Source organism: Ailuropoda melanoleuca, chromosome 8 (genome assembly GCF_002007445.2).
Source record: "Ailuropoda melanoleuca isolate Jingjing chromosome 8, ASM200744v2, whole genome shotgun sequence".
NCBI classification, from domain to species: Eukaryota; Metazoa; Chordata; class Mammalia; order Carnivora; family Ursidae; genus Ailuropoda; species Ailuropoda melanoleuca.
Window position 1 is genome coordinate 55,712,395 of NC_048225.1, and position 21,021 is coordinate 55,733,415.

The following is a 21,021-nucleotide window of genomic DNA, read 5'->3' on the forward strand; positions in this document are numbered from 1 at the left end:
GACATGGACACAGGGATGCTCACACATTCACACGCACACACACCCTCTCACAGAATCACAGATCCGTGTGTTTTCACATGGACAGTCTTCTAGTGGCCCATGGGGCATAGTCTGCTGTGGCCACATGACAGCCCGCAGCAACACACGTTGTAGACGGCTCATGGGCAGGCCCCACACATATTCAGGTCACCAGCAAAGTGGGAGCTGCCCATAAATGGACATAAATGGATCATGATCGGTTTTGATGAGTGTATCAGTTTTGATGAGTGTCTCCAGAATTTTACAATCAGAAAAGTCATGCAAAAACGATTTTAGTTTTCATTTCCAAGACAAAATTAATATAAAGCTGGGCTTATCATCTTTTTACCCAGGTTTTGGGACTTGCACAGATTCACAGGCACAACAGTCCCAAGAGATCTTCTGGGCTCACGTGTTTACCCAGCCCAGGACTGTGTGTGTACGTGTGTGCACACACACTGGTGTACCCGCTTGGTGGCTCCCGGATCCTTGGGATATGAGAGAGAGTAGAAGTTCCAGAGACTCCGGATGTTTGTCCTCTGGCTTCCTGGGCCCTCCAAAGGCAAATAACTTTGGATGCCAGACTGCCTGCCCCGGGCAGGGCGGGTGGGGTGGTGGGTTGTGTAAAGTGCTCGCTGCTGCCTCTGGAGCCCCACTGACTGGGGCCGTGCAAGAGTTTGCAGTGACTGAGGTCTGTGGCCTGTGGCCAGCTTTCCATGAGCTTGTAGGCCCCCATCACCTCCCCTCGCTGGGGCTCAGTTTCCCCATCCAAGAAATGGAGGCAGGGAGGAGATGAGACTAGATGGCCTCCCCCTGGAGACTGAAATTGACAGAGAGACACTCCAGGCTTAAGGTGCAGAAGAGAAACAAAAGCGGGAGACAGGAGATGGAGGGGGCCAGTAGGGTCCAGGCTTCAGGGCAGGGTGCGGGGCTCCAGAACCTGCAGTTTCCCCACCAATCCCCCCTTCCCTGGAGAAGCCCTCTACCTCAGAGCCTGCATCTGCTAGGGGCACTGCAGCCCAGCCCCTGCTGAGCTGCTGAGGGGAGCAGAGTGAGAGTAGCGAGCGCCAGAGGACAGGGCCGGACAGAGGATAGCACAGCAGGGCAGGCCACCAGAGCTGAGCAGCCCAGGGCTGGGCCTAGAAGGACAAGAGGAGGAGAGGCCTGGAGGTGGAGGAACGTAAGGGTGGGGGAAGTAAGGTTGGGAGAGTTGGGTAGAAGCTAGAGCCTGGGAGCCTGTAGGAACAGGCAGTGGCCCTGTTGTGAGATGCTGAGCGCTTGACAAATAGCTCCCAACAGGCCTGGGAGCTCAGAGCCTACTGGGCCCAGAAGCCATGGCAGTCTTATGCCAAGGAGGGACACTGTCAGGTTTCCGTTTTAATGAAGCACTGCAGGTAAGTGTTAGGGCGCTCACAGAGGCCCCACAAAGTAGATGGGAGCCCAGAGGCAGGGGCATGCCTGAGATGAACCCAGCCCAGAAGATTCCTCACTCCAACCCCCAATAAAGAAGGACTATTTTTAGGAACAGTGAAAGTGCTCACACATTCCTGCAGGGGCAGGGAGAAGGAAGGGGGGCCAGGAGCCCGTGCAGAGGGAAAGGGCCGACCCTAGTCTTCCCTCCAACTCTGACTTTGTCTTCAGGGTCTCCCCCTCAGTGACTGGGGAGACTTTATAACCTTGGCCAGCCCTGTTGCCCCAGCCCTGTCCCCAGGGTCCCCTCCTCACTCTTGTGTCTGTCCCTCTGCCTCTGAACTTGTCTCTGTCCCAGTCTCTTTCTCATAGCCCCATCTCTCCCCACCCCCACCCCGGCCGCCTTGGGATCTGGGGAACAGCTGGGAAGAGCCAGGCCCTGAAGATTGAGCCAAATACAGTCATGGGACCAGCAGTGAGACTGTGAGAGAAACACATACCAGAGAACAGACAGACAGTAAGAGGGACAGACACACAGAGCCTGGGGAGGCTGAGAGGCAGGGAAGAGCTTAGGACAGAGTCAGGGAGAGCCCGGAGGCAGGCCTTGATGGCTGTGGCAGCTGCTTTTTGCCCTGCTCTCTGACTTGTCCCAGAAGACAGGCTCTACCAGGGTCTCCCTCCACCCCCACCAGTACCTCCAGTTCAGCCCTTCTTCCCTGCCCCCTGCAGGCCCACACTAACCCTGTGCCAGGCTGGTGCCATCCAGCATTCATCTCCCACTCTGAGCACTGTGTCTGGCACAGAAAGAGAGATGAGAAGCCCTGTGCCTGGCCTGGAGGAAGACACCCAGCCCCACCCCACATCTGAGAGGGGCTCAGCCCATCCCCTGGCCAAAGTAGGGAATTGGAGGGGACCCAAAGGCAAACAGTGCTCCGAAGGGAGGGAGCCCAGTGTGTTTTGAAGTGCCCTGAGCTGGAGCGTGGGCCTCTTGACTCCAGGTAAGGCTCTGGGCAAGTCCTTGCCTGTCTCCCCTGGCCGTAAGCTACCCCCATCAAGCTGGGGATTAGGCTCCATGAGGCCTAGGGCCCTCTAGATACTGGTCCTGCCGGAATTTTCAGGAGGCCTGGGAGGAAGACAGGTGACCCACCCAGGAAGGCTTCCTGGAGGAGGTGACATCAGTCATGAAAGAAGGTGATAGCGATAGTGCTCCTCTCAGGGAAGAGCCCCTCCATCCTGACATGTTGTCCCCAGCCCCTTCTGTTCTGGGAGACGATCCTGAAGCCTTGAAGGACCCTCTGGCCCATGGAGTTGCCTTGGAAAGGCTTCCACATGCTCTCAGCACAAGGCACCCTCGTTCCTCAGGCTCCTTCTCGAAGACAGTCACTGTGCCAGACCTGGGAAACTTTGAGAGTCTCAGCTGTCTTGGCGGCCTGGGAGCCTCCAGAGGTCATGGGGTTCTCCCATCTACTCGGTGATGGAATGTACCCCTCACAGCCCAACAGCTCTGGGTGCTCAGGAGTCCATCTGATCATTTTATAGCTCAGCTAATATCTCCTGACACCTGTGATGGGCTGGATGAAGCAGGAGACCTGGGGATGAACAGGACACAACCTCTGGCTTCTAAGAGCTCCCAGTCTGATGGGAGACCCGGATGGGAACTAGTGGCAATGCATCGGTGCATGCCATGCCCTGGTGGGGGGAGCAGAGGACTGTGAGTGCCAGGGGGAGGGTCAGATCTGCCTGGGAAAGGAAGCAACAAGGAAAAGTTCCTGGAGGGAGACCCAGAGAAGGGAGGTCGGTCACTCATTCATTCGTTCATTGGTTTGTTCTTTCATTCACGTATCCAGTTGTTCCTTTGGTCATTATTTCCTGAGAGACAGAAACTTTTCTGACGCTGGCCCAGCAGGTCACTTCTCTCCATCCTCTTCTCAGGCCACTGTGTCGGCCTTTTAGAGGCTCCTGGATTTGCTTTGCCCAGCTCCCAACCCATCATGAAGACTGTGTGAGGGGTGAGGCTGAGGAAGGTTTAAAGACATTTAGGGTCAGGGACCCCAGAGCTGGAGACCAACCAGGCTCACCAAGGGCTTTCCCCATTGCCCCCATTCTTGTTAGCACATCCTTGGGGACAGGGAGCTCACCCCTTCCTCCTTCTCAGACTTCTCTCTTATGGCATATGACTGACTCTCAGTGAGTTACATCTGCTTCCTTGTGACTCCCTCGCTGCGCCAGGAGTCGAGGATGGAGAGGCCCCAGGTGATCAGAATGACTGGGACAGCTATGATGAGGGGACACTGGTGATGTGCTCGGGAAGAAGGCTGTGGCATCGAGGAGAATGTGGGCCATGAGGATGGAGGTCACTACCAACCCTGCCATGTGGACGAGGCAGTTGAAGGTGGGGAAGCCAGGAGCCTGTCCTGGCCCCCCTTGGTCTGACGTCCGCCTCCCAGGGCCATCTTCCCCTCTGCACATTCAGCTTTTGCCTCCCTCCCTCTGCCCGCTCTGGCTGTTCCCTTATCCCCTCCTTTCCTGACCTCAGACCCTGTGCTAGGGACTGAGAGGTTCTAGGGAAGGAGTCAGGCCCCCAGAGAGCTGACTGTTCATACAAGCCTACTTTCTCTCCCCAACTCTTTCCTTCCTCCCATCCTTCATCCATCCCCAAACCTAGCCCCTGAGGGATCCAGGAGGGCCTGGGACAATTGGAGGGCGTGTTAGAGGAGGCAGGATCTGGCGTAGAAGCTGAGTCTGGCTTAGAAAGGATGAGGGGCCTGGAGGATCTGGTCGGGCATATGGGAGGGGAAGAGCCCACAGTCTGGGGGCCAAGCTCATCCGGGAGGTGGAGTACCCACGGGGCGGGGCGGGCTCCAGGACTGGGCTCAGGTGTATTCTACAGTGCACGTGTCTCCAGTGTGACTCAGAGGCTGGAGACGCGGCCCTGTTGGAGTAACAACTGAAGCCGGAGTCTGCGAAGGGCGGGAGAGGACTAACGGAGAGAGGAGAGGGGATGGGGATGAGAGGGACGGAGGGCGGAGGAGGATGGGGAAGGGCAGGCCTCTCCTTTAGGGCTGGGCTCCTGAGCTCCAGGTGGCCCTTGTCCACGTCACCCCTCTGTCCCACCTCACTCTCTCCTTCCAGCAGCCCCGCTTCTCCCCTCCTTCGGGACCTTCCGTGAGGAGCTCCTCTCTTGAGGCAGACGCGGCGTGAGCCGCTCAGACTGCACTCAGAGGATGGGCGGGTTTCACCTGAGCAAGGCCCCGCCCCTTCCTCTCCCCGCCTATCAAACGGGGTGATCAAAGCAGGCACAGCCCATAATATTGTACTAAGGTAGAAGGTGACAGATGGTGACTGCGCTTATCGTGATGAGCGTTTTGTAAGGTATATAATTGCCGAATCGCCGTGCTGTAACCCGAAACTAATATAATGGTGTGTGCCGACCCGTCAGCAGTAAAGCAAAACAAAACAATCGTCCCAGGGATCGCAGGACGATTGGAGGTGGAGTAGGCCCCTGGGTCTCAGAGTGTTGGTCTCGATGCTGGTGGGCACAGATAGTTGAGAGCCACTGGCGGCCCTCTAGCACACAGTANAGCAGCAGCACTGATTGCGTTGGAAATGGCAATTCGTGGCCTCATCCCAGATGTCCTGTATCAGAAACTCTGGGGGTGAGGCCAGCAAACCGGATGTTAGCTAACTCTCCAGGGGAAGCTGGTGGGCACAGATAGTTGAGAGCCACTGGCGGCCCTCTAGCACACAGTAGGTGTTTGAGAAAGGTACCGCCCCTCCGCCAAGCCTGACTGCCCACTCAAGCCAGGCTCTGACATTCGCGCCAGTCCACCTGTGGCCTGGGTCTCTGTCCTGCCTGTTGCTTCAGATCACGCCTCCCAAGGATCCCCAAGCCTCTTTCCTCTATTCTCTTGCTGCTGGTCCAGCTCTGGCTTGCTGAGAGGAGGTCCGGGAGGGCACGGTCTAGCGCTCACGGGTAGCTCTCCGGGTAGCTCTCCGCGGAGTAGCTAAGGGTGTGTGTCTGTTAGAGGTGGATCCTTGGGGAGGTGGCAGGCAGGGGTGGCAGCTGGGGAGGGAGGAGGGGCTGGTTCTTGTTCTTCCTTGCCATCATCGCTTGACTCTGCAGGGCTGGCCATGCTGTGAGGGCAGTGAGGAGCCACAGAGGGAGGTTGGGGTGTTGGAGCTCAGGCCAGATTCTGAGGCCCAGCCAAAGGGGGCTTCCGTGCTTGGAGCCCCTGGGAGGCTTCCTTTAGGGGAGCTCTGTTGGTCACCCTGACACAGAAGCTCGGCTTCTTTGTGCTGGGCACAGAAATGGATAAGTTCTCCTTTGCCCTAGAAGGGCCCCCATTCTCCAGGGAGATAAGAGACTGTATATTGATCACCAAACAGGGGGCAGGAAGCAGAAAAGTGCAGATGGCATCTGTCCTGGCACCCCCAATTTCTCCCAACATGGCTGTCCTCCTGGGTTCCCCCATTCTGTGGGTAGTCATCTTGGGTCAGGTGCTTTCTCCCCTAGTTCTCAAGAGGACTGCCTAGAGATTGAGGGGAGGAGTGGACAGGAGAGATTGGAGTGGGTGGGGGCTGGAGTGTGCAGGAGAGAGATGGGAGAGAAGCCAGCTGAGACGACTAAGGATTTGGGGTGGGAAAAGACGTTAAGACACATGGAGACGTGACAGGAAAGCAGCCTGTGACAGAGATGGACGTCAACTAAGGAAGGCATGGAGAGAGGAGAGGTCCACTTGGAGAGGTTGGGAGGGACAGGTCCTGAGAGGGACACACAGGTCAGAGGGAAGGGAAGAGGCAGAGAGGGGTTCTAAGACCCTGGAGATCTTGAAGGATGCCCATGCTTCAGAGAAGGGGACACCAAGGCCCACAGAGAGACCCCCAGGCCACACAGGAGACCTAGCACAAGCAGACTTGGATGACCATATGACCAGTCCCAGTAATACAGCTTGAGTCTTGGGAGGGACTTGACCATTGGGTTTGATGTTACTACGTTCTTCTAGGCCACCAACAGGGGCACTGCAAGGCTTCCTTCCAGAAAGGGTGAGGTGGGCTCTAGGTTCCAGGCAATGGGGAGAGCAATAGGAAGGTTTAAAAAGGTGGGAAAAGATATAGAGACCATGAAGACAAGACAGGAGAGCAGCTTGTGACAGTGACCCTGACCCTCAAACTGGGCATCAGTCCCTGTACAGGTAGCATCAGAAGAAATAAGGCCAAGGTCTCTGGCTTCATATAATCCTAGGCATTAGGAAGGAGTTAGAAGTAATTTAGTCTAGACCCTTCCCCTCCCCAAAAAAGTGCAGAAATGCTGATGTAGCCACAGGACTGGCTCCAGAGGAGCCCTGACTCCTAACAGACTCCCCTTTCTTGGTACCTGGAGTGAAGGACTAGGCTGGGGGCGGCCCTGTGCATGGTGCTGACTGGCCCTCTCTCCAACCACAGAGTGGCAGGTAGGGAGCCAGCGAAAGCAGGATGTCTCCAGCCAGCCAGTCAGCCTTGAATTAAACCACAGAACCATAGAACTATCTGTTGCAGAGCTGGAAGGACCCATTTTCACTAATGAGGAAACTGAGACCCAGAAGAGGAAAGGAGCCTGCTAAGGTCACCGAGTTTCTGTAGTCAGTCTGGGACAGGCCTGGAAATTGCTGCTCTTTTCTACACACCACACATTCTCCCCTGGGGTCTGGGAAATTGCCTGGTTATGTTGATATTTATACTGATGTTTGTTCAAAAAAAAAAAAAACGGAGAGGGCAGGAAATGTGACCTCCTTCACCCCACTCTGAGCCTGGGCTCTGTGTGTGTGTGTGTGTGTGTGTGTGTGTGCATGTGTGTGTGTGTACTCATGCCTAAATATGTATTTGTGTGTGTGCATTGCATGTACGATTGTGTTTCTGTGTGCGTGCACGTTTGTGTGAGGGCGTGTGCATATATGTTGGACAGAGACATGTGCATTCTCAGCTGCTCCCACCGATTCTCTCCTCCCTTCACGGAGGCAGCCATGCTGCTCTCTGAGCACCCCCCCCACCATGGGCTTTGGGATCGGAGCTATTTTCTTCCCCCAGCTGATGGCAGTAGAGGTGAAGTTGCTTTGAGATCTGAGGAAGGTTCAGAGAGGAGGTGGCATTTGAACAAGGCTTGAAGGCCCCTCTGAGAGCCAGGGATGAGAGTGTGCAGTTCCCGCACCCCACACCCCCACTCCTGGGGCAGGCGGGGCAGGGCTGGGCCAGGAGGGGGGTGGACAGAAGGATGCCAGGCAGAGAGCCTCGGGCTTCATCGGCCACGTCTGCTTGCAGCCCGCTCTGGCCAAGCCTGCGAAGCCCCTTTCTGCTGCCCCAACTCTCCTCAAGTTTCCTTCCCTGTCCCCCTTCCCCACCTTAGTCCTGCCCTTAGTCTGAAAAGTCACAGAAAGCTGACCAATCTAAACAAAGGCCAGACAGGCGCCCACCAATTCCAGTAAAGGATAGGTCAGGGCATCCCCCAATCCAAGTAAAGGGCAGGTAGAGGAGCCCACCAATCGGAACAAAGGACAGACTTTCCTCTCTCAGCGCCCCCCCCTCCGGGAGGGAGCTGGAGGCAGACTGGGGCGGGAGATGCAGCGACCTGGGCGGCTCTGCCTGACGTGCTGGCTGACCATAAATGGGACATTGCTTCTCTTTGAATCTCGGTCTCCTCATCTATCAGATGAGGAGACTTCACTGCCCCAAGCCTCCCCACTGCCCCAAGCCTCCCCACTGCCCCAAGCCTCCCCACTCTTCACTCCATCACCTTGGCCCCTCTTCTCCAACTTTCACAGCAGACACACCTCAGACTCCTCCAGAGGCCGAGAACCCCAGGACTCAGCTTGTCTACCCCCCAACCCTTTAGGAACAGGCCCAAACCAGCACCAGTTTCTGAGGCCCTGACCTGGGAGCCTCAGCCTGAGGAGCCTGGCTTGGCAGACTTAATTTTGGGATTATCTGGGACGTGATCTCTTTCTCCCCTTTTAGTCTGCAGAATTGACCTCAAAAGGCCACAGTAGCCTACGTGTATACTGTCTGCACAGCTGTCCCCCATCCCCACCTTCGTCCTGTCCTTAGTCTGAAAAGTCCAGAAAGCTGACCAATCTGAACAAAGGCCAGATAGGCACCCGCCAATTCCAGTAAAGGACAGGTCCCTGAGCCTCGGCCCTGTGAGTCCAGAAGACTCACAGGTTCGCCTGTGTGAACCTGTGTGTGCTCCTGGAGGGTGTGCGCAGGCGTGCGGGGGTCCTTCCGGGAGAGGTGGAGCTCTGCGGCTGCGTGGCCCAGTGTAGGTGGCGCTGGGGGTGTGTGGACTGTGATGAAGAGTGCCTAAGGGTTGAAGGACAATCCCATGGGGGGTTCTAATGTTTGGAATCAGCAGCTTCTGATGTCCAAGGGCAGAGACATATCTCTGTGACCAAAATGTGTCCTCATCCTTGAGCAGTGGGAGGGGCCGGAGGGAGCTGGGGTGTGGGGAGAGCAATGGCAAGTGAACGTTGGAGGGGGGAGGTCCGCTGCTGCCGCCCACTCCTGGGAACACAGGACTTGGTGGCAGAGGGAATGAAGGGCAAGACTGAAGCCAAGAAGACGCATGGCCGAAAGCAGTAGCTAAAGCCTGGACCCCAGGCTTCTCCTGGACCCCAGCGCAGGACTCCTCTCGGTGCCCTCTCTGAAAAATGGGCCCTGAGTCTGTTCTTGCCCACCCTTAGGGACAGGCAGCTCACCTCCTCCCTCTCTCCTGGTGGCCTCTGCCTATGTGGCATGGCTCTGCCTAGAAAAGGTCCTTCATCCCACTGGGCCACGGCCAGCCTCCTTCGAACCTATGGGTCTCCAGGTTGTCCCTGGGGCCACAGAGTCCTGTCCCGTTGCTCAGGAGAGCCTGAGACATTGGAGTCAAAGATGGAGAACTATGGGTCTGCTCTGCTGTCGACTGGGCACCCCCAGGTTCTCCAGTCTCAGCCACACGCAGGACTTGGTTTCTAGTTTCCTCCTTACATGGGTCACCTGTGAACGAGTCTCATCTTGTCCTTACTTGGGATACAATGCCCTGGGGATGATCTAATCTGCCTGGAGAAGTGGAGAAACTGTCATCTTCCCTATTCGGGTTAACAGATCTTTAATAATATGGCCTGCAGTTTCAGCATTTTAATTTATGACCAGCCACACATACACTATGGGCTCATGCGGAGCTTGTGGTTCACTAAGACCCTCAACCTCACAACATTTTTATGTGAATGGGGGCCAAGCCATGTCTCCTTCCTCCTACAGTTAATCATTCTGCTTTTTGAACACAGACCTGGCCATCCACAGAAAAGAACTTCAAGGGCTAGTGGGGAGGGCATAGCTGAGTGGACAGTATGAGTCATGAGCCTGCCTTGGCCCCGGATCCCCTGTTCCATTACCTTTCTTTTTGATCCCTGTGGCTCAGCCAAGTTAATAGAGTGAGAAGCATGGATCTTTTTTGTCTCTGTTCCGGCTCTCCAAGGACAAGGCCTGTTCCTGGGATGGGAAGGCTGTGAGGCAGTCAAGGCTGACTTCTCCTTCCCCTTCTATCTTGCCAGGGGCTGGCCCAACTGTGTTTCTCCCACCTTGTGGGCTTATTACACCCCTTGGACTCTTGCTACTCCCAATGCAGGATTCAAATTGGGTTTTTGTTTTGTTTGTTTGCTTATTTTACTTTGTTTTAATATGGAACACTGTGCTTTCCCTACTCTGCCGGAGCTGTCCTTGGCTAAAGGACAAGACACCTGAGTAATAATCTAGACTTGACCTCTTGATTTACTGTGAGCACTTTGCTAAGCCCCTGACCCTTCTCGGAGCCCCCTTTCCCCATCACTAAGGAGTGGACGTGGACACACTAGGGCCTTAATACTTGTTGGATTCTGAGATTTTAAGATCTTGGGATTCATGTGTCTGAGAATCTTGGGCTCTGGTTTAAGTGGGGAGTTTGTGCTCCTAGTTTCCTGGGCAGATGGGTCTGCCCTGGCCTGCCTGGAAAGAACTCTCAGTGCCCTTTCCTCTCTTCCAGGATGCTTTGCTGAGCCTTGGCTCCGTCATCCACGTTGCAGGCTTCCAGAGGGCTGTCAAGGAAGCCCTTTCGGCTGTGCTCCCCAAAGTGGTAGGTGCCTTGCCCCACGTTTCCCCCACCCCCCAAACCTTTGCCCAGCTCCTTGCTGTACCTCACCAACTCAAACAGAGTTGAGAAAGAAGGAAGAGGCAGGGTCCCTGCCCAGAGGACTCTCATGGGGAAGCGAAGGGTTTGGGTAAGTGTTCTGAGAGGGTGTCCTGAAAGAGAAGGGCTGAAGCTAAGTCCCAAAGAGTGAACTTACACAGGAATTCTGGAACGTCAGAGACAGAAGTGGACTTAGAGCTTCATTGGAAAGATCATGTCTCGAGTAATGGAAAGGACTCCCCTAGGATGATAGCTAGAACATAGTGGAATCAGGTGGGCTTTGGAATATGCAGCAGAAGAGGTTGAGGGTAGACATGCAGAAGAACTTCCTTGATGCCAAGTCCAGGAGGTGCTGGAGCGAGAGGCACAGCTTTGTTGAATGTGTCTGTGTAAAGGTGAAGTGTCCTGCCTGGAGATAGGAGGCTGGACAAGATGACCTCTAGAAATCTTTAGGCTTCTCTCTGACCTATCCCAGCACCATGGATGATTGCAGACTGGGGGCAGGTGCTTGGGCCCATGGTCACCCGGCCCCCTTGGTTGTCTGGGCCCAGAGTGCCTTGGTGAGGGGACTGTGCCCCTCGTGATCTGCCCCAGGCCATTCCTCAACCTGGCTTCATTGGCCACTACTCACACCTTAGGCGGGAGGATGAGCAAACTGACCCTGAGGCCTGAAGCAGCACCGTCTCAGCTGTCAGCCTGGTGGGGGGGGGCGTCTGAACCCGCTGAAGGAGCACAGAAGACTTCTTGGAGGACGAGATGCCTCAACTGGGTCCCCATAGCCTGGAATCTCCTCTTCCCTACTCCAGACACCAGACAAGGGCAGCCTCTGCCAAAATGTGACGCCCCTCACCCACCCCCACCCCTGCAAGTCCACTGTATCTGAATCTGCTTGATTAATGAACCTCCAGAGGCCCAGAGAGGGGGGAGCCTCACCCAAGGTCACACAGCATGACAGGGACAAATGGGGCTTGGCACCTAAGCATCCCCATTCTCTCTCCTCAGCTCTGCCTTCTCAAACCTTCTAGAAGTTCAGAGCCCAGGAGGAGGGCTAATGAGTGAGCTTTATTGAGCGTGAAATTGCTAGGAAGTGGGTGGTGTGTTGGCGCCCAAAAATAAACCCTCCCAGAGAAGGATGGGACTGAGGCAACATCTGGCCTGGGGTGGAGAAACATCTGGAAAGGAGGGGGTGGAGAGGTTAGCAGGTCAGCATCTGCAAGGCTGCCCTGGGCCCCTCTGGCCATTGAGGGTACCCTGGGAAGGGTAAGGAGGAGGTGACTAGTTAGGTCTTCACAGGCAGGGTGCCTGGTGGTTGTGGTTGTGCCAGTATAGATGCCCTGCACTGGATTAATTGTACCCCCCAGAGCTGGGGGCTTGGAAGACAGCTGTAGTCCAGGCAATCAGGTTCCTGGGACAGTGGGACATGTCTGTCTTCACTCATCCAAGAGACCTGTATGAGCTAAGGGAGCCCTGACTTTGGGGAGCTGTGGTTTAATTGCAGGGAGGGTCTCAGAACACCCCCTCTCCTGGAGGGGTTCCTCCTCCCCCAACCCACTTCCCCCAGTGGGGACATGAGAGGTGTGATCTGCCCCCAGTGAGGGGTGAGTGAGATGAGAGGTCTCAACTGCCCATAGGGAGTGGGGAGAGATGGGAGGTCTTCTGTGCCCCCAGAGAATAAGAGGGTCTAGCCTGCCCCCAGGGAGTGGGCGGAGGGTTGATGGGAAGGGCCTGCTCTGCCCTTAGGGAGGAGTGAGGAGATGAGAGTGCCTGCCCCCTGAGAAGGGAGGGGAGATGGGAGGGTCTGCTCTGCCTCCCCCCAGAAGGGAGGGGAGATGGGAGATTCTTCTCTGCCCCTGGAGAGTTGGAGGTGGAGGAGGGAGGGAGATGGGAGGTGTCTGTCCCTGGGGAGTCAGAGTGGGGAATGGGAGGGTTCCAGTCTGCGCCCAGGAGGTGGGGGGGAGATGGGAGACCTGCTCTGCCCCAGAGAAGGGAGGGAACGGGAGGCATGGGCCCCACCCCCAGGGAGGGGGGAGGGCGGGGCAACGGGGGAGGGTCTCCATTCGCCCCCTCAGTGAGGAGAGCCGCCAGCACCTGACTCCCTCATCAGCAGCCATTGTGGCAGGCAGCCCCGAATGCAGATGGTGCTGATGTGTCTGCGATGGTTCCCTCCTTCTCTCCAGTAAACTCAGCTAATTTTAACCCGGAGGGCTGAGAGTGAGGGGGTGGGAAGCAGAGGGACATCCAGAAGTGATGAGGATCTGTCCTCCCTGCCTCCCCACTCCCGTGTAGCGCCTCTCTCTCTGCCAGCGCCAGGCTCTCCGTGTGACCCTGGGTGCTGGGGGGTCTCCTAACCTCTTTGGGCCAGCTCCCTCAGGCCCCTCCCAGGCTGCTGCAAGGACTGGAGGACCAGAAGGAGCCAGCATACAGATGAGGAAGGCCTCCCTCCCACTGATTTCTCCATCCCTGAACTCCCCCCCCACCCTTCTCCTGAAGGACGGGGTCCTCGGGCCTGGCCTGTGCCTGCCCCCTCACTCCCCTCAGGCCCTATCAACCCCAGCCCACACCACCAATGAACTGGCTCAGGTTCTCTGCAAGTAGGACTGGAACAATTCCTGGGGCTGGGAAGGTGGGGACAGCCAAAGACAACAAGAGTGGCTGGCAGGACTATGGACACTCACAGTGGCCAAAGGGCAACGGCTTCAATTGGATTCCACACTTAAAGCCACATTTACTGCGGGTGGGCCTTCAACACCCAGCTCCAGTGTCACCTCCTCCAGAAGCCATCCCTGATAGCATCAGCAGAGAGGAGAGCCCTCTCCCCCTCCCAAGAAAACGGTGTCCGTCAGGATACTTAGTTGGGCATGTGGGTGCCCCCAGGTGGGGCACAGCGTCTGCTGGGCAGCACTGACCATGGCGCACTCACTGAGGCTGTGCTGATGGCAGTTGGTTATGGATCCCTCAGGTAGCCAGTCCTGCTTGGAGGGGATCTGGCTTTTCACCCATGGGTCACTGAGGGCAACCGCTTCTGCCAAGACATGGCCTGCAACCAAGGCCAAGATGACTCTGGGCCCTTGGGGAAGGCACATTGACAAGCTGAAGACTTGACAAGCTTTGGATAGAGCTTTGATCTCACTCTAGGGAGCGATCATTCCAAAATGCACACCTGCTCCTATCTCTCAGCGCTCACAGCAGCCTCCTGCCAGCTCTGTTTCTAGGCCCTGCTGACCCCAAGGCCACCTCCTGTGCCCCCTGCCTCCACTGCCAGTTCCATAAATGCTCTGTGCTCTTTACACTGCTTATCTGTGACTCGGCCCAGGCCCAGAAGCCATTCTTCCATGCCTCACCCATTCCCCAAATGTGTCTAATTTTCACTGCAGTTACAGCTTTAGGGTCACTTCCTCCAGGAAGTCCTTCTGGCTTGAGTCACAGTATGTGGTTTCTTGTAGAATTGTTTGTGTTTCTGAGGTAGGGGGGAAGCTTCCAGGACATTCTGAGCCCCTCCTGCCATACAGCCCCAAACGGCCACTCTGTTATGGTTTGCTGAGGCTGGAGTCACAGCAGGGAAATATCTTGGGGTGGGTGGTGGGTGGGATTTGTCTGCAAATTTGAGCCCTTTAGACTCTCTCCCTAGCACTTCAGATTTGGGGTGATAGGGAAAGCCAGCAGGGTGGCTCATGGCTGCCCAGAACCCCTCCAAGAGGAGAGGGTGACGTGTAAGTTCATAAAGGAGTTTTTCCACCCTGACTGCAAGTTAGAATCACCTGGGGAGTGAAAACAAACAGATGTGTGAGCCCACTGCCAGAGGGGCTGTGACCTTGTCGCCCAGATCCGCATCTGTGCTGGGACAGGGCAGCTGGAAGGGCTTTCCACAGTATCTCACGAGTCCCTTCTGTCCTAGGAGACTGTCTACACCTACCTGCTGGATGGGGAGTCCCGGCTGGTGTGTGAGGACCCCCCCCATGAGCTGCCCCAGGAGGGGAAAGTCCGGTGAGCCATTTTGTACCCCATTGCGTCTCCTACAGTCAAGGACCTCAGGCCTGGGGGACCTTCCAGAGTCATCCGGTCTGACTTTCCCCATCTGATCTTGACCTCAGCTTCCCTGCCAGCTGGGGTTCCTTGTCTGGGTCACTGGCCCCCCATAGAGGGGAGTAGCAATGTCTTTTCCTGTGTTGTGTTGGGGCAGTGGACAGCACGGGGAAAGTGCGCACTGATAAGTTTTCTTCTAGAAACCTAGAGAGCTTTTCTAAATTGCTGCACCCTCTTCAGAGCCCAGTCTCAGAAGGTCGAGGCTACAGTTCGTCATTAGACCGCCAGCAGGCTCTGAGAACTGCCTGGGAGGTTCTCACCGAATCACAGAATGCTGGACCTGTGGGAGCATATGGTGTCAACCCCCCGTGTCTGAGAGCCAGAAGATCAGAAACGCGGTCCTGCTGTGGGTTCTGAGCCCGATTGCCTGGGTTTAAATCCCACTTCCCTTTTGCTGGCTGTGTAACACAGGGCAAGGTACTCAACCCCTCTGGGCCTCAGGGTTCTTGTTTGTAAATGGCAATAATGACAGTTACTTATCTCAGAGGGTTGTTGCAAGGATTAAATGCGCTTAACACAAGTAAAGCACTTAAAACTGCATCCATTAGAAATGCTAAGTGTCCAGTTTTGTTTTTGTCAGGGTGGAATGTTAGGCACACGGGGCTCATGCTCTATGGTCCCCTGATACGTCTGAGCCTATTGAATTCAGCCTCCTTATCTTCCATCATGATACGTGTCCAAGGCCACATACCTGGTGTGAGACAGAGCCAGGCCTGGGACCCGGTCTCCTGGCTCCTGGCCATTCAGGGGACAGTCAGGGGAAGTGGAACTCGTCAGATGAGAAAGTGTTGACAGGCAGGAGTGCTGGTCCAGAGGAGGTCAGGCCACAGAGGACATGGTCACTGCCTACTCAGCACTGTAGGGCCACTGTGTGCCCAGGGAGCCCTCGGTCAGGAGCCGAGGGCTGAGTGGGCACCAGTGGGGGTGTTACTAGAAGGCAGCACTTCACTCCCGGGGGGGGGGGGAGCTTTTCCAACAGGCCAAGTCGTCTGGGAATATGGCTTTTTCAGGTAGTAGCTGAGGCTGGAAAGACACTCTCCTTTCAAAGACGTCGGAAAGAATTGCTCTGGGGCTGCCAGAGGTCCCGGCGCTGGGGGTGCTCATGGTCTGGAGGGCCCTCCCGGCACTTGGGACCCTGGATTCCTGGCCGCTGGCCTCTCCCAGCCCTTCCCCATGGGAGGGGAGGTGCCTCTCCAACAACACAGAGCCTTCACCCTTCCTGTTCTCCCACTTGGTTCCCCTAGGGGATGGGTGGCAGGTGACACTTAGCAACTCCTGACAGCTCCTTCCCTCAAGGGCTGTGTGAACCAAGCCAGCTGTGCCCGCCTCTGGCTTCTACTGTCCCATCTGTAAGATGGCAGATAAGGCTGGCAGGTCTTCGGAATCTTCAGGAAAAAAATGCTTAGAATATCCCCTTTCCTCCTCGGAGCCAGCAGCCCTACCGCTAAGAGTTTTGTTTCATAGGAGCTTGCTCCATCCAGGAAGTTTCCTTCAAGTGGCCTGGGAAGGCCTTCCCGGGAGAGGGAGCAGGACTACCACGGGCTCAGAGATGGGAGGGGGGCATCCCACTGTGTTTGCGCTGCCCCTTCTGAGCCTGCGAATGCTCCCCTGAGGCTTTCTGCTGTGAGGAGGGGTGGGTGAGGGTGTCTGCAGTCCAGGCATCTTGGAGAGGTTTCAGATCATCTGCACCTCTCAGGATCCCCCAACCACCGCCTCCCCCCTTCAGATTCAGTAAAGCTTTTGAAAAAGAAACGGGGGGGGGGGAAGTCAATTAGAAATGAATGTTCCAATGCAATTAGCCCAGAGTTCAGCGGAGATGGAGAGGTGAGTGCCTGCTGGGAGATGGGGCTCAGAAATCCTGGGAAGAGGCTAGCAAGGGGCAAGAGGTGTGAGGCAGCCCGCATCCCAGGGGACACAGAGATCAAAGCTCATTCAGGCCAAGGAGGATTAGGGGTGAAGGTTTAGGTCAGTTCTCTCTTCTGCAGTCTGTGCTCTGCCACACCCTCCACCCCCATGTCTGGTGCTGAGTCCACCTCCAAGTCCAGGGCTACGACCCAGCTAGGAAGAGCACTGGAATGGGAGTCAGGTAGGCCTGGAGTCTAGCCTGGCCCCCTCCTTGCCTCCCTGTGTCCACTTCCAAGCCTGTTTTCTTCTCCCTAGAACAGAGATAACAGTAGCACCTGTCTTCTGATGCCATGAGATCACGGATACCCAGTGCCCTGCCCAGTGTTCGGCCCAAGTCTGAGCTCAATGGTTGCTGGTTGCCCTCCACCCCCAGGTCCCAATTCACTCATCGGGGTGACCTTGAGAAAATTACTTCCCTTCTGGCTTCAGGCTTTTTCTATAAAATGGGTGAGGCTGGGTCTTTCCACTGGTGACCTCTATGATTCTGGCCCCAGAGGGAGACAGGGCAGCTGCCTCAGGCTAAGGTGGGACCTGAGGCTCTGGCTGTGCCCAGTGGAGGGGGCCCGGCTCCAGGAAACCCTGGAGGGCTGCCAGGGCTGGGAAACAGCAGCAGGTGTGAATAGAGGTAGGTCATAAAGACAGATAAGGAAGAGGACAGACTCAGTGTGGTGTGAGGGCAGCAGGGCAGACAGTCCAGGGGGGATGGGGAGGCCCCTCCTGCCACTGTCCCCTCCCCTCTGTGGGCTCACAGGTACCTAGGTTCATCCCCACAATGTGTTTTGGGTTCGCTACCTCCTCACGCGGGCTCATGCCCTCTTCTCCCGAGCAGAGTCCTTCCCTGTGTGCTCCATCACAACCCGCCACATTTCCCTCATCCCGCACGGCCCAGCCGGAGGCGCTCTAGGAGGCCTGCCCCATAGTTTCCCCAACACTAAGGAGGATCCAGTTTCCAGAAAAGGTGTCTGGGCCTTGGTGGCCTCCCTCAGGGATGGGTCTTTCCACGAGAAGAACCGTGGACTGGGAGTCAGGAGACCTGGGGTCCAGGAGGGCGTGGCTGCGACCCCCAGGCCAAGGGATCGCTCTGAGCCTCTGCCCACTCCTGGGAGACAGTTAAGATGGAACACTGCAGTGTGTGAGGGCTGGTCCAGCTCTGAATTCTGGGGGCTGGAGGGGAGAGCCTCCTGGAAGGCTGCCTGCAGGAGGGCCTTCCTGAAATCTTCGTCTCCCTCATGTTGGTGCCCCCTCAATCTCCCAGCCTATTTCAGTCCCCAGCCCTGCTGCCTTCCTCTTCTCACTGTGTCTCCTGCCATCTCGAAGCCTCTCATTACCGGCTGCTGGGTGCGGTGAAGTCTGGGGCCTTTCAGCTGCGATGGGGACACCACCGCCCCCAGCAGCCCAGCTGCTTGTCTCCCTCTGCTACCATCTGGGGGTCCCAGGTCCCAACCTTGAGAAATTTCTTCCTCAGAGCTGACCTGTCCTCTTTCACTGCAGAATCAGTGTGTTCCTCTGATTTGTGTAAAAGGACACAGGGAATAGTCTGTTCCCACCTCTGCAGTCTCACATTCTGGGAGAGGGAAGAGGAGAGGAGGGTCCAGGTCCTGGCCCGAATCATAATTTGTCTCCCAGGGAGATGAAAAGTCAGAGCCACGTTGAGGCCGTGGGAGGTGGGGGGTGGGGTGCTCAATAAAGGGGATGCGCCTCACCAAAGAAGGGGCTCAGAGGAGTGGAAGGGGGCCTGGGCACTCAGCTCTTTCCAGGCCATTGACCCTCCCAACAGAGAGCCTTTTTCTCTACCCTTGCCACTAAACAAATAATTGTTAAAGGGATGGAACCGTCATAAAGTCCACGCCCGTTCCTCTCCCCACTCTGTGCCCATCTGTCTTTATCGTCACTGGGGCAGCCATGACCACCCAGGCACCAGGGCTGCATCATTAGCCTTCAACCTGGACAGCTGGCCCCTGGGCGTGGAGTCCCCTCACCCTCCACCATCAGCCCAGCAGCTGGGGTAGGAAGACGGAGGAGGCAGGAGGGGAGATGAGGCAGGGCAGAGGGTCCTCAGTTGAGGGAGGAACCACTGGGGTGTGAGTGCAGACAAAGCCCCCACCCCTATCTGGGTTGGGGTGACTCAGCCTGGGCATTTCCCTTCCCCTTACAACGGTCTGTGGGGGTCTTTAAAACCTCCAGGGGGCGACAGTTCTGGGAAGGGTGGCAGCGCTTGCATGGGCATGGGCTGGGGTGAGCATGGCCCAGCACAGACCTGCCCGGGACTGTGGGTTGGGCAGGTTGCAGAGCAAGGCGCCAAGGTGTGGGGACTCCTGAGGGTTTAGGCCCCTTGGAGGCCCCAGTGCTCCGTGAGAGATCTGGGCTCAGTCAAGGTTGATATGCCCAGCCCGGCTTCTCCTCTGCTGTCCGAGGACCACTGAGCCTAGACACCCTCACTGCCAGGATGTTTCCAGTCTCTCAGATTCTCCCTCTCTAATGAGAGTTTTACCCAGCAGCTGACCCGATCCGGCTGAAAACAAACCTGACCCTCATTTTCCCCTACTCAAGTCCCTCTTGGGGCTCCCTCTGCCCTCAGGATAATGCCCAGCTCCTCAGGGCCTTCTCCAGCCTTACTCTCTGCTGTCCAGCCACACTAACCTCCTTGCAGTCAGGCCATCTAGCAGACATGCATTCTTTCTCTCCTCTGAGCCTCAACACATGCAGTTCCCCCTGCTTTCACGTCCCTTCCTGTCTGCCTTGATAACATCTGCATGTTCTTTAGGACCCAACTCAGCATCGCCTCCTCCAGGAAGCCTTCTCTGACACTAATTCCGTGTGGGACAGTTGTGGGATGCATGGGAGGTTATTCACCCATTGGATGGGGGAGGCGAGGAAGAGGGAGGCAGCTGGTACAGTTTGTGGGCAGGCTACAAGGGACCCGGTGGGTGGTTGTGCCACTCTGTGTGGTGGAGAGAACAAGTTCAGGTTGGTACTGGGTGCCTTGGACATCCAGGACAGGCTTCCAGGAAGCCTTTGGGTGTCTGGGGTCTGGAGTTCATGAGAGTGGGGGCTGGAGAGTTATGAGGTCATGAGCACAGGGGAGGGAGTTTTGTGTAGAAGAGAAGAAAGGCTGAGGGCAGACTCCTTTGCCAGGCTCCCTGGGTGGAGAGGGGGGCGAGCCCCAGTCCAAGGCATCCTCTTGTCGGGGCAGGGGGTGCAGCAGGGTGGGAAACGGGGAGTGAGGGGTCCTCGGGACGAAGCTGCAGCAACATAGGGACCAGCGCCACCTTGTGGTTGCCCAGGAACGAGACCGCAGCAAGCAGAGGGGTTGGGTGGGTTCAACAAGAGGGGGTTTGGCTGAGGGTCACCAAGCAGGCCCCTGCCTCCAGGAAGCCCAGTCTTTAGCAGTTTAGTCACCAGGAAATGCGGCTGCATTGCCCTCCTGCCGCCCTGGATTCCTATGCCTTCCTGGGATGACTGGCACAGTTGGAGAGCGCAGAGCCGGAACCTAGCACTCCGGGAGCCTAATGGTCTGGGGTGTGAGGGCTAGAAGGCAGCGGACACCACTGGTTCGTGTAGATTCTGAATCACGAGACCAGGAGTGAGTGGATCCAGTTTAGATGCTGCATGACCTTTACCAAGATGCCCAGCCTCTCTTTGATTTCTCCAGAGGCTGTGACCTCGTGATCAGGAGACTTGCAGGCCACCCCCTCTCTTTTCGATATCTGGCCTTTGCTTGGCTCCCCTTAGTGACCTCACATGCACACGCTGGTGTCCCAGCCCCCCATGCTTCTCTTCTCTTCAGGCCAGGCAGTTCCTACAAACACAATTAAGGGGAGGCAGCATGAGGGATGAGGAACCCAGGACAATTAATCATCGGGGAGGGACAGTTGGTGAAAAATCAGGCACTTAATTAAGCAGGAGGAGCTAAAGGCCAGCGGAAGGGTAGTATGTGTGGTGAGGGCAGATAGAAACTCATTCTTCCTACACCACCTGCCCTCCCACCCCTCCATCACACCTATACCCATTCATACCAATCCTGTTGGAAGCTCACACCCCCTCAGGTCTTTAGGAAGGTTCGAGCACACTAGTTAAGACTATGGGCTCTGGTGCCCACTGCCTGGGTTCAAATCCCAACTCTACCACTTATTAGCCATGGGACCTTGGATAGGTTCTTAACCTCCACCTGAAAATGGAGATGATGGTAATACTGAATTCATGGATTGTTGGGAATTCCGAGTTAATCTACATGCATTGCTTGGACTGTGGATGGCACATAGGGAACGTAGGATAAACTCTAGTTATGACAACCACCTCTGCAGTCCTCCTGTACTTAGAACTGCAAGTTGCTCTGAATGTTTTCTTTTTCTTTTTTCTTTTAATTGAAGTATAGTTAACATGCAGTATTTACGCTAGTTTCAGGTGTACAGAATGGCTTTCTGAGGATGGAG

At 56.2% G+C, this 21,021-nt stretch overlaps 1 protein-coding gene across 5 annotated transcripts in view; it reads left to right on the top strand.

Annotated features, from left to right (window-relative positions):
- The window catches only part of PDE2A (phosphodiesterase 2A), a 111,511-nt gene that overhangs the window by 59,826 nt on the left and 30,664 nt on the right, over window positions 1–21,021 (top strand). For all 5 annotated transcript variants that reach the window (XM_034666389.1, XM_034666390.1, XM_034666391.1 and 2 more), the window contains 2 exons: window positions 10,457–10,546; window positions 14,496–14,584. In XM_034666389.1, the coding sequence (XP_034522280.1) occupies window positions 10,457–10,546; window positions 14,496–14,584 (179 nt within the window). The remainder of the gene's footprint in view (window positions 1–10,456; window positions 10,547–14,495; window positions 14,585–21,021) is intronic.